General features: G+C 39.7%; 1 protein-coding gene across 4 annotated transcripts in view; it reads right to left on the bottom strand.

Moving 5' to 3' along the window:
• PTPRG (protein tyrosine phosphatase receptor type G) overlaps positions 1-13,732 on the bottom strand; it is a 698,663-nt gene that overhangs the window by 127,017 nt on the left and 557,914 nt on the right. For all 4 annotated transcript variants that reach the window (XM_058288185.2, XM_058288182.1, XM_058288184.2 and 1 more), the window contains exon 8: positions 6,376-6,568. In XM_058288185.2, coding sequence (XP_058144168.1) covers positions 6,376-6,568 — 193 coding nt within the window. The remainder of the gene's footprint in view (positions 1-6,375; positions 6,569-13,732) is intronic.

Genomic DNA, 13,732 nt, shown 5'->3' with positions numbered 1-13,732 from the left:
TCCACCGTGTTAACTTGCTCCAGGCTAGTCCAGTGCCTCTGAGCCTTTGCAAATGCCCTTCCCATTCAGGTTCCAGCAGGGCTGGCTCCTTATCATCACCAGTCCTGTCCCAGGAGGACCTCTTCCTCACTGCCTGTCCTCTCCACCCCTCTTAGCACACACCCCATATGATTTTCTTCAGAACAACAGGCAGCCACATTATCGGTTGACTTATTTATTTATTTCTCCCCACTAGGAAACTCCAAGGTACCCTGGCTCACCTGTTTCCAGCACCTAGAACTTTTTCATAGTAGATGCTCAATAAATATTTGATGAATGAAAAGCGAATCCTGGCAGAAGATGTTTTGAGGATTAAATAAAACATATATGAATGGAAGAAGATGGCAGACAAAAACCCTGAGTAGTTTTTTTAAACCATTTCATGCTTCATGCATGGCTCCTAGAGCCAACAAGCATCTCAAAGGTTGATGAAGATAAACGTTTGACACATGAAAAGAAATTCACTGGCTATGAAACCTGAAGCAAAAGTCATTAATGCTTCATTAAATGTCTACAACACATTAACGTTATGTCAACCAATCAAAGGCAACTTACACCAACACTTACTATTTACATAAAATTACAGTAGTCATGAGATGTCTGAGCATTTAAAAATGTTTGATAGAACACGACCTAACTTTCAAAGGTATGAGAGAACCTAAACAGTCCTATTTTTTGCCTTCTCTCTAATTGCTCCCAAGTTTTAAAAAATGATGGCCAACGACGGTTATTTTTAAATGAAGGGGTGAAAAGCTCTCTATAGCACCAAAAAATACGTTTTTCTTAGCAAGGCAGCTCCTGTACTGAAAGTTTCTAAACGTAACAAGATAACTTTTTTCAGTTTCAGGGAGGGCAGCTGCCTATGAAAGAATTAAGTGTTCATATTGGAGCCTTTTTTAATAAGATAAAGCATCCAGCTTATTAATCTGGTGAGTGGAAGTGATTAAACTGAATATAGAACTGCCCTAATATTTTCTCCAAAAATAGCAGAAAACCATGATTTCGATGTCAACGTTCTTTCTAAAGCAATCATGGATTTACTTGTTTGTTTGTTAATTTGGGTGGAACGCATGATGCTTTTTGCTCAATGTATTCAGATTTTATTTTAAAAATACTTAGGCATTCTCACACAAGTGATAGTTGTCCTTCAGCCGTGCTTTTAACCAAAACAGAAAGCAATCTTTAGCAGTGAAAATGTGGCTAAAATAGAGATCCCTCCCATTAGCAGACTCAAAACCATTCTCAAAAAAAAACAGGGCTTAGGAGAAAGGAGGATAACTTCAGCAGCCCCACGTCCTCTCCGTTTCCTTTGCTTTTATTACATTATACGGTGTCACTTTAATTAAGCCATCAAATCAAATTATCAGATCAAGTGGTTTTGATTCCACTGTGGTTTGAACAGGTTTTGTTAAATTAATAAACCATATGTTTCATGTTGTTGGAAGGAAAGTTATTTTCCTCCTTTCACTGTTCCAAAAGTCTTCACAATAGACAGTATTCAGCTCTTAATCATTGAATGCTCTTCCATGTGCTTGGGATGTGTTGCAGAATAACTAAAATGACAGCCCATTAAATCCTAAAGCCTGTCCAAGTTATTTACCGACAAAGGGCAAAGCACTGCCTTGGATGTCCCTTAAGCAATCGAATGAGACTACATATTGTTTCCATTTACTGGAACTAAAGCTTTATATTTCTTATGGATGACATCCATGATAAGTCTTTCCTCAGCAACGATACGATATTAAGAGGACCTTCACCTTTCTTTTGGTGTCTAACACGGCCTTGCCGCTCATGCTTGGCAAGGAAAGCCTTGGTTCTGTTTTCCCTATTCCAGTACGTCCGATCATCCTGATGGAAGGGCAGGAAGGGGTCTTTTCCTCTGGGGGTGCATTAACTCAGGCGTCTACCACTGTGCTGTTCAATGAGCACCAGTTACTGATGGCAATCCAGTGCATGGGGGGCGGGGGAGGACACCACCTTCAGTTAACTGAGGCTCGGCTTCTCTGCTTACATCTCTGGATCTCTGGTATGAAAGATGATCATGTGTTAAGGTGAACTGGTAACTGGTTGGTGATCAAGTTCATGAACCTCTCGTTGGTCCTAGGGTCTTGTGGTCAAATGGAAAAGCAGAAGCAACCAAAGACACCTTCATAGTCATGGCTGTTACCATTTTTAAGATAGAAGACATTTATCTTAAGTCGAGTGTATGGTTAGGTTTCCCCATCTTAGTATGAGCAACTCCCCTAGAGCACAGGTTAACAAACTGTGGTTCCCAAGCCAAATCCAGCCTGCTACCTGTCCTTGTAAACAAAGTTTTATGGGAACACATCCTCACCCCTCATATGGTCTACAACTGCTCTCACACTATAATGGCAGAGTTGAGTGGTTGCAAAAAGAAACCATATGGTCTTCAAAGCCTAAATTATGTACCATCTAGTCCTATACTGAAAGACATTTAATGACCCCAGCCCTAGGTCTTTAATTTATTTTTCTTTCTTCTGCAGCATAACTCCATGCCCAATACCATAGCTCTCCTAGACAGTGAAATCTTCTAATATTGGTCAGAAACAGAATGATGCCAGTCAGGTAGGCTTAGTTATTTTTGAGTTGTCTGACAATTTCAGAACACCACCCTTCTTTTTATCTTGTTTGTGCAGAAGATTGGCAAAGGGAGGACTATTCTTCTCTTGCACTGGTTTAACTGATTATATCTCTAAGGTCAAGAATCTAAGGATTCCTAAAGATTCTCAGCATCTCTGTTTGGCTTCACCCTATAATGTTGTTAAACTGCTTGGGTTTCCTCAGGGGAAAATAAAAGGAACACATTTTTTGTCATGTGAAACATGGTCCTATGCACATTTAAAAGTAAATAGAGGGGAAGCAGATGTGGCTCAAACAACTGAGCTCCCGCCTACCACAAAGATGAGCAAGACAGCGGGCTGGTGTGATGGGTAGGGGCGGCAAGCTGATGCAACAAGATGATGCAACAAAGAAACACAAAAAGGAAAGACAATGAGACACAACAAACCAGGGAGCTGAGTTGCCTCAAGTGATTGAGCACCTCTCTCCCACATGGAAGGTCCCAGGTTCGGTTCCTGGTGCCTCCTAAAGAGAAGATCAGCAGACACAGAGAGCACACAATAAATAGACACAGAGTAGACAGCAAGCACAAACAATGAGGTGGGGGGGGGGCGCAAATAAATAAAACGAATCTTTAATAAAAAAATAGGTGGGAGCAGGTATATGTCAGTGGTTTAGCACCTCATTCCCATGTACAAGGTCTTGGGTTCAATACCTGGTACCTCCTAAAAAAATGATAAAAATAAATAAATGAATAAATAGGGACATCGTTTGTCATTAGGGAAACAAATCAAAACCAAGATGAGATACCACTTTCCACCCACTAGTATGGGTAAAATGGAACTGATGTACAATAACAAGTGTTGGCAAGTGTGTGGAGTAATTAGAAGTCTCATACACTGCTGAGAGGAATGTAGAATGGTGTAGCTGCTTTGGAAAACAGTTTGGCAGTTCCTCAAAATAGAAGACAAGAGTTAGCATATGACCCAACAATTTCATTCCTATATCCAAGTGAATTGAAAAGGTATGTCTATATTATCTACACACACTTGCACAGGAATGTTCATAGCAGCATGTTTCACAATAGCCAAAAAGTGACCACACTTGAATGTCCATCAATGGATGAATGGATAAACAAAAGGTGGTACAGCCATATAATGGAATATTATTCAGTCAGGAAAAGGAATGAAGTTCTGATACATGCTCCAACAACGACAAACATTGAAAACATTAGGCTAAACGTTATGGTGTATACATTATGCCTTTAAAAAAGAGCTTTAGGGGAGTGGGTGTAGCTCAGTGGTTAAGCATCTGCTTTCCACGTATAAGGTCTTGAGTTCAATCACTCGTAACCTTCGGAAAAAAAATAGGAGACTTCCACACTGCTGGTGGAAGTGTAAAGAGGTATATACAACCACTTTCGGAAACCAACATCTGAACATATGTATACTCTGTGATGGCACCATTGTACTTGTAGGTATATACCCAATAGAAATGTGTCCAAATGTTCATGAAAAGGCATGTTCAGGAATTTTGAAAATAATCCACATATTCACGTACAATGGAGTGGATAAATTCAGGTTTAGTCACACAATGGAATTTGGCAGTGAGAAAAAACTACAACTACACGCAACAGCAAAGATGACTCTCAAAAGCAATGTAGAACAAAAGGAAGAAGACATAAAAGAATACAAAAGAGTACATGTCGGATAATTCGGTTTATATGAAATTTAGAAACTGGCAAAGCTCACTTATGCTAGTGGTTACCGTTGGGAAGGGGGAAAGGAGTACTCTTGGGGAGCTGGTAAGGATAGGTTCTTGAGCTGGGTGGTGTTACGGAGGTATACTCAGTCTGTGAAAATTCAAATCGTGCATGTGCTACGGGTATCCTTTTCGATGTATATGTTGCACACTCCAATAATAACTGAACAACACAAACAGGACTGCACCTAGAGCTCTTTGCCTCCAGAAAGTTCACCAAATATTTTCATATTCATATATCTTAAGATTCAGCAATGGATACTTTGATAATTGAAACAAACCTTGTAGAATGAAGAACTGACTCTCCCTATTGAAGGAGAGGTCCACGGCTCTGCTCAAAACCTAAGGAAGCCCATTCAATGGAAGAGCTTTCCCACATTGACAATCTAATCTAATGGAAACCATTGTTTGCTCTAACTTTCTCGGATAATAAGGGCCAAGCATTCTCTCTGCACAGCCGATATAGCGTATGCTCAGCCTGTTTTTCAGGGAAGAGCTTTGTAATTGTCAAAACCTTAGCAATTCTGAATTACCAGATTTTATGCTCATTTGTGATATAAATTCCTCCGACCCCACCTGTCTTCGGTATACACCTTGCACCAAATAGCCAATCCTTAAGAGCCTGCTTTTTCCAAGCAAGTTCTTTTGGGCAAAAGCCTCCCAGTTCCGTTGTCATATTTATTTTTAGCTAGGTAAAAAACAATGAGCTCAAGTGAAGTTTTTTAAGCCAGTCCAACCTCAGATATTTCACAGGTGTGAGCTTTTTAATCCTCCAATTGTTCCCAGCTAATAAACAATGCCCTTGACAAAATGTCAGCCTCAAACTACTTGACTCCCAACTCTTAATCAAGGGACCTGGTTAGGCTAGGCTCCCCTCGCTGTACTCAAAATCAGAGAAAGGAAGGAAATGATCACATTCTTAAAATTCCCTTTCCTCTTCATTTGGCTCCTTTTCAAACACACAAGCCTGGAAAATGGGCTCATTCGAGTCACTGAAGTACCTGTCAATATAGTTATCTCACCAAGTCCTGTAAAATATAATCTCATTTCTCCTGTTCTTTCAAAGTCCCTATGCCAGTAAACTGGTCCCTTTTACTGAAACAAAACCTCCCCATGTAATTCGCCACAATAAAAACACCAGAGTTCACTTTCAGTGATGACAAATGGCACAAGCCCTTCCTATACATCCAAGTTCAAATTTTGGTAGAATGAGAGCAATTGGCTTGGGAAATACCCATCTCGTCACAACAAAAGGAAATGCCTTCTAGGCTTTCCGCCCCTCCAAGCACTAAAACTGTGCTCAGCTTTATTCCTCTCAATGCTTCTGGAATCTTAGAGCTACCCTGGGCTCTATGCAGCCATCATGACAAATCGTGGAGCCTGAGGGGAGGCTTGTGAGAGCAGGATCTTATTTTCTAGTTTCCTGGGAGAAAAGTGCATGTTCTTTGCACATGAGGAGGTAGAAATGGAAAAGATTAAGATACCTGGAAATTATACACTCATGTTCATCAGATATGGGCATTAAACTGTTAAGTAATAGTTTTAAAAGATGAAGTGTTTTCCAGTGGGGGTGGAAAACTGGAGATGGAATCCTGGCCTGGCATGGGTGCTAGTGAAAATGGTGCACTTGGGGTGCTGGGAGCAATTCAAAGGTCCTGCCATTTGAACTCAGAGACAAAATCCTGAACTTGAAGGAGAAAACACCAAAAAGCCTTCTTTGGCCATTAACTAGTTAGGGATATACTTACAAGGTAAAAATGCTGAGAGAATGACTGATGTATTACTAGTCACAAGGCCAGTTTTTAACGTGTCTATTTAACCGACGTTACCCCTCCAACTGCTTGTATTTATCATCTAGACAAGTTTCTTTTAGCAGAGAAACATATGCGCTTAACACCAAGTTCCAATTCTTGGCTGGTTTTGAGCTCCTTTGAATTTTAAGTAATTTATGAAAGAAAGTCCTTCTCTAGGCAAGGACCCTGAATCCAAATCTACCTTTAGAGGCCTCTGTTCCCAGTGGGTTTTCCAGGAAGTCTGTCATGTCAGGGTTCCACGCATCCCGGACAGCGGACTTCGACACCACCCTGCCATTCAGATGCTGCTGGGGTCGAAAGTTGTTTCTCAGATACTCCACCGACTTGACGTGGTCTTGCTGCTCCGTGGTGAAGATGGAATAAAAAGCCTCGAGCTGAACCAGAAAGGGGAGGAAAAAAAGGACATCAGTTAGAAAAGGTATGTGGTCCAAAGGGGATGGAGGTGGTAAGAACACACAGTGGTCAGATGTGCTGATGTCAAGGCTCACGCCCAGCAGGACATAGGCTGCTTGCTGCAATCACTGCCAACAGGCTTATCTGGCTGCGGTTTCTGTCCTGCCAACGAGCCAGGGAAACACTTCATTTGCAGGCTGTACAGACCTCCTCTAGTTAAGGTTCCAGGCAACAGTCCCGGTCTTTTTGCTGTGCCCTTCTGGCAATTGGCAAGGAGAAAAGAGAGTCAGGGTGAAATTGGTAGATTCTGGAGCCTGACTGGCTGGGTATGCATTCTTGTTCTATCACATACCCCCCGAGACCCTGAGCCAGTTGCTTAACTTCTCTAAGCCTCAGTTCTTCCTCAACAAAGTGATGACAGTCACAGTGGTTTCATTCTTAATAGGTCTTCTTACATTCTAGGCAACCGAGTTCAGCAAAGAGTCACCAAGTTACAAAGATGCTAAAAGCATGACTTGCATGGTAAATTGTCTAAGCTCAACATTTGCCAGATGGACAAATAGGGACAAACTATTTACTTAAGCTTTCTGTAACTTAAATTTCCTTACCTGTAAAACAGATAATAAGAGAGCACTTACCTTATAAGGTCATTGACAGGATTAAAATCTATGTAAATTTCTTAGCACATGGTAAATCCACAATACAGATTAGCTACTATTATTATAATTAAGAAACATTTTCCACAAGATTGCTGACCAATCCTTTAGGGCAAAGGAAATGAAAAAAAAAAAAAAAATCAGGACTCCAGGATCATAATTCTATTATTAAAAGGGATTCTTTGTGGCCCTCCATACCCTGATCATTAAAAAAGGGCATTCTTGTGTGGGGAGGTGGGAATCTCTTATATTTTTTAATGTAACATTTTGTGTGATCTATGCATTAAAAAAAAAAATTTAAAAAAAGGGCATTCTAGCTCTTTGAATGCCCAATTATAACGCTTTCTGTGGGAGAAATGAGTATTGCATTCAAATAGCAACCTTATCCAAGAAAAACCATTTAATGATATGTAGTCACCTATCATTCCACCTCCCCTCCAATTCTCCTGCATATGGAGAGTGGTAATAACCATGAAAGCGCTTCTGCTTTTCCATCAAGGTAACTGGACAGGATGGTCATTCAAACAGCCGCAGAGCAAAAGTGGCATGTGACTCCTGTGTTATTTCAATTCTCTTCTCGTCACTTAGCGTCTCTTCTCTTCAGGAATCAAATCATTTCTGTCTATTTAGATCTTGCCTTCTTTCCTAGTCTTCCTTCTGCTATGGCTTCCTTATTTATAGTACAGGGAAAAAGGCAACAAATGGCAGAAAAATTAAGAGATTAGATTATTTGTTTTGTCAAATATGACCCACTCATAGGAAGACAACTAATGATGTTGGAAAAAAAATTACCTCAAATTAGTGATGTGTACCCACATGACAGGACTTCCGAAATCAGGAGTGAATGCATCCAAATAGGAGAGAGGGTTTCAGATTTTCTTAGAGAAAATAATTTAGTAAAATGATATGAAAGGAATTAACAAAGACCCTCTGGACACAGTCCAGGGAAAGACCAACCAAAATGATTAAAGGGATGGAGAATAAATCCTGTGAGGAAAGGTTAAAGGAAGTGGAACTGTTTAGCCTAAAGAAAAGCCGAGTAAGGAATAATTTGATTAAAGGCTCCTGTACATGGAAGATGCTGACCAGCTCTTCTCCATGTCTAGAGAAGGCCAAATAAGAGGAAATTGGCTTAAATTAAAGCCTAAGAGACGTGAGTTGAATAAAGGGAGGAATTCCTTAATTTTTAGGGTGATTTTAAAAAATGAAATGGGCTGCCATAGCAAGTTAGGCCGGAAATTTTCTGGAAGAGACAGCCATCTGTTCTCAAATAGCTTAATTTCTGAGATGCCAGAAAAGGATGGCCTAGGAGACTATCTCAGCCAGATGACTCTGAAGTTGGTTTATTTTCTAGAATATTTGCTTTTTTTTTTTTTTCAGCTAGCATTTAGTTCTAAAAAGTTTACATCTGATGCTTCAAGGAAGAATTAGTCATATAACTGTAAAAAGAGGCAGGTTTTGAATTTAACAGAAAAATGCTTTGGTTTAAATTGCTCTCACAGCTTAATGACATGCTATGGCTTAAAAGCTTGGCTGCTTCCTGGTCATTAACTCAACTTGCCCAAAGATTTTGAAGGAAGGATGTGATGGTTCTGAGAGTGAACCGATGACCTGGACAATATTACATTGTCAACAGGATTACAGCTTCACTTGACAGCCACACAAAAGAGGAAAAGGAGGACGAACTTAACAGACTCATCAAATGTCCTTCTGTCAGTTGGCAGCATTCACTAAAACCCTGTAATTTCTCTAAGTTGAACGAAAGTTGCCAGTGGCCTGTCTCTGGTAATTAGCATGAGATGCCTGCTTGGTCATTGAGTAGAAACCTCTATGATCCTTGGACTGGCAAGGGGAGTCTGCATTTTTCATCTTGGCAGGTGAGCACTGATCAACGGGGCCAGAAAGCTACAGAGACATCATTACACAGCTGCTCTTGACTGTCCCTTAATCCTCACCTTATCGTTTTTTTTTTTCTTTCTCACCTTGTCTTGTAAGCACACTCACTTAAGGTGAACCTGACCACCATCTGGGCCTCCACTTTAATTCCAGGGCTGCCATTTACAGAGACTACAATGAGAAGGTGCCTCTAGAGTTGCATGTACAATATGGCAGCTTTGTATAACGCTGGAGCCACAGAGTAACCTATACAGACCAACCAACACTGTGCTTTACTCTGTCTCCTGGGGCTTCTGACCAGGCGCCTAATTTGTTTGACTCTTCTACATCTGATTAAGTCACATCCTTTAAAAATCATACCATGTCTCTGTTTAATAAGTTTCTACAACCCCTTTCTTATTGCGGGGCCTGAAGGACCTGGCCTGCGCCTAATTTCCCAGACTCAAAAACTCTTATTCTCGTTCCCCAGGTTCAATCCGTATTTTAAAACCCTACTTGCTAAATGTGTTTGATCTTCTTCAAATTATTTAACCTTTCTTGTGTTTCAGTTCCCTCATTTGCAGAGTGAAGATAATAGCATTACCTATGTCATATGGTTTTTGGAACTATTAAATGTAAAGTGCTTAGAATAATTCCCAGCACATAGTAAGTGCTCAATAAGTATTACTATAGTTCCATTACTATTATTACTAGGAAGAATATGGTAACTATGATTATACCCAAAGCTAAGCTTTGTAATACGTAAGATGTTAAATTCTGTTCCTTCTTTTCCTCCTCCTAATTTATATTTATCAAGCCTATAATATGCTGGGTACTTTATGAAGCATTTTACAGACAGTATTCTGATTTCTCACCTCTTCTTAGCTTGAAATAATATTATTAATAACACTATTATTATATAATTAACACTAGCAGCTAACATTTATCAACTGTGTTGATTATGTACTAGGCATTATGCTAAGAGGGTTATAAACTGTCTCTTAGTTCTCACAACAATCCCATGAAGTTGATATTATTACTACAACAGAAATAACAACATTTGACTGATGATGAAGTGGGACCTAGAGACACCAAGGAATCGAGACGACACATGCATTAGAAACCCAGGTCTGTGTGTCTCTATTTTCCATGCTCTCAGCCACTTCATGCCACACATAAAACAGACTTTAGCATTATCCACCGAAAGCCTAATGCTGCAGTGGGGAAACAATGTTGTGTTAGTAGAGGTCCCCGAGCAATTCCCTTTAGATGACCCAAAGGCCATTCCATGCTGGGCAACCCACCACTGACAACATAATTCTATTTGCACCCTTTTGCACTCTGGAAGGAAAACGGCCTATTGCACCAGTACAGAAAGAACTGAGGACAGTGACCAAAATGGTAGGCACACAAAGAAAATGCCATCCAGCTCATAAAGCCCTCACTTTTTCAACCTGATTCTTTCTCAGTGGCACATAATAAATATACTTGGATTTATCTTTACGTTACTATAACTAATGAAGTCTTTTTCATTTAGTAAAAATAAATGAAAATTTTTATTTCTGTAGTATTAAAATGACTTTTTAACTTTTGCAATGAACATGTAAAACATTTCTTTTCTTTTATCCCTACTTGGGGAGTTGTAATTGCATTTTAACTGGTGCTGTTTCAAGAGCAATTTTAACCTTGAATTGCAAATGTGTTGGCTGGAAGTATATATAAATCATTTCAACTTAGTTTTTATTATAAAAGTATTACAGAGAATAATTAGTTCTTAATCTGTCGGTTCGAATCAAAGGCAAGTTGAAATCTATTCATGCTACTTGTGTGCGGCAAGAGCTCTTGTCCACAAGACATGAGGGAGGATCATTGTAGCTGATGGGGAAAGTCATAGGAAAACAAAAGTAATATAATTATGAACCACTAAAAGGTTGATAAGCACACGTTTTTAATGGATAGACACATAATGGCAATTAAAACAAAACCAGAGTCCATTATAATCACAAAAAGAAACGCCAGGGACATTAGGACGTTAAGCATTAGGATCTGAAATGTCACACCTCACATCAGGGAGACACTTCAGCATCGCCATACATTTGAGCAGTGACAGGGCAGCCCCTGTTTTGTTGCCTCATTATTAAACAAGGCAATAATGATGGAATATTAAATTTCCAATAGCCTGAAGCACTAAAAATTTTACTCATTGAACCAAGGCTGCAAAAATAAAACCTGAAAAAAGTAAGCTAAATGCACAGCCATGTACCCCCTGTAGCTACAAATATCTTTGCATAGAGGCGATTAAGAAAAGACTTAACTGTAATTAATGAAGAAAGCCGTCAGGTTTGAATTCATAATGGAGCCTTCACCCCACCATTTAAAAAAGGTTTTTCATCCATATACAGTGCACATAATGTAGTATCGGAATACCGAATGGAGTTATTCACTCAATGTGATGGTTTTGAGATGAACTTTATAGCTGTTGCAGCTGTTAGCCACATGTGGCTACTCCATTGGAAAGGTGGTTAGTCCTACATGTTGAAATGACAATATTCTGGATATTTTAGGGTAATAAAATATATCATTAACATTAATTTTGCCTGTTTCTTTTTACATTTTTGAATGCGGCTCCTACAAAATTTGAAACGATGTATGTGGTTTGCATTTTGTTTCCATTGGACAGTCCGGCCCCAGAGGCTAGGTGATAATTTAATAACAGCAAAACAAAAAACAAAAAAAAAACACCACCTAAAATTTATTGGAACCTTCCTGCTGTGCCAGGAACTCATGCAGGCATTTATAGACATGCCATAATTTAATCTTTATGCTGTCTCCATGAAGTAGGTACTATTATCACTTTTGTTTCACAGATTAGAAAACCAAGGCACTGAGTAGTAAAGGAGTTGTCATTTAACTAAAGAATAGAGCTAGGAATGGAGCCTAGGGAGTTTGACTCCAAAGATATGGTCTTAACCACTGCTCTACTCTTTATGACACTGGTAACTATGATTAAAAGACACCATGCAGGTAAATCTTTCAGGGTCAATACCCCCAAAACAGATCGCACTTATTCAGACTTACTGATTGCGTTTTTGATAGAGCCTCCCCAATAAACACATAATAAAATTCATATTGGGGAAAATTACAGGCAGTATCATATGTAAAGTACAAGAGGCAAAAAGTCCTGCATGGGGTGGCATGGGGTGGAATAGTGAGCAATGGCCAAAGAACCATCATTTAAAACCACTGTTGTAGAATAATACAAGTTATTCAAGTACATTGGACTCAGAGGTGATCACCTTCTCTGAGTGATCGTGAACTGCCTTACTGTTTGTCCTGCTCCTCTGCCCACCACCCCCACCAGGACTGAGAGTGCTGCCATTTTGTTTGGGTGCCAAGGTCATGGCATGATTTTTGCCTGATATCCACAGATACTTAGAGGAGCCACATAACCTATACTGACTACTGACCAAGCAAGCCAACATGTGATCTACATTATCATAAACCATAGGCAGATATCACTGGCTATTGGGCTGGTTTGAATGTCCAAGTAGACTCACAAAAGAGAACAAAAGAAGAAAAATGAGTAGTTCATCAAATTTACTCTGGAAGCTTCAAAGAAATCCACATGGTAGGAGCCAACAGTTTGTGCTAACTACTCTATTTTAGGGTAAACAAGTGCTCACTTCCAGTGCTTGCAGGCACCCACAGGGGATGAGGTCAGAGAAAAGAGGAAACAGAGGTTTTGGAGGAGGAGAGGAATGAAGAACTAGGAATGTTTTCTTTCTGGTAGAAGCAGACATGGAATTCCGAACGCCTTGGCTTTTCTGAACTGGCTGTCTGCCTTTCTGAAGTGAACATTCTGTGCTAAGAAGTGCTGGCAGAAAGAATGTTGGCATGGTCAGATGGGAAGGTCTGAACGATAATCCTTGGGTTGGTAGGGCTTTCCCTTCCAAGGACTGACACAGCTTTGACCTCCCATGCCCTAGTAAGCAAGGATCCAGTTTGGGCACATGAAAATGGCCATTTCCCCCTTGGGAACATGTACAAAACAGCGCCTGATTAAGTAAAGTACGGGTGAAGATGGTCTTTAGTAAACAAACTGGAAAGCCAATGTGATTAATGGATTTCTTCATTATTTCCTTGATACAATGCCTATAGAGAAGTCATGACTTGGAAGTTTTCTCTCTGGGAGTGGAAGGGTAAATAAATGTTAACAAAGCACTTTCTAAAAGCCCTAGTTACCAAATACCAAAATGCTCTTAAATGACAAACACATGACTAGACTTCCAGGCCCCAAACGTTGCAAAAAAAAAAAAAAAAAAAAAAAAAAAAAAAATCCAGTGTGTGTTAATGGGCCTTATTTCTCCCCAACTGATCAAACACGCTCTGCCTTTCCTTCCCAGGGTACTTTACAAAAAAGTGGCCAAACTTGTATTTCCTAATCTCATTATCTCAGTTCTTTAAATCTTTGATGACAAACACATTTATCTTAGCTGACTAAAAGGATCCCTTTTAAAAGCCAGTCCACCTAAACCCTGAGGATATAAATATTTGGACTGTAATTTTCTTTTATTTTAATAAAACAATGCTGGCCTCACCATTAGGAAGAAAACT

Source organism: Dasypus novemcinctus, chromosome 26 (genome assembly GCF_030445035.2).
Source record: "Dasypus novemcinctus isolate mDasNov1 chromosome 26, mDasNov1.1.hap2, whole genome shotgun sequence".
Lineage (NCBI taxonomy): Eukaryota > Metazoa > Chordata > Mammalia > Cingulata > Dasypodidae > Dasypus > Dasypus novemcinctus.
The sequence above is the reverse complement of the archived record's forward strand: the minus strand, read 5'-3'. Positions and strand labels throughout refer to the sequence as shown.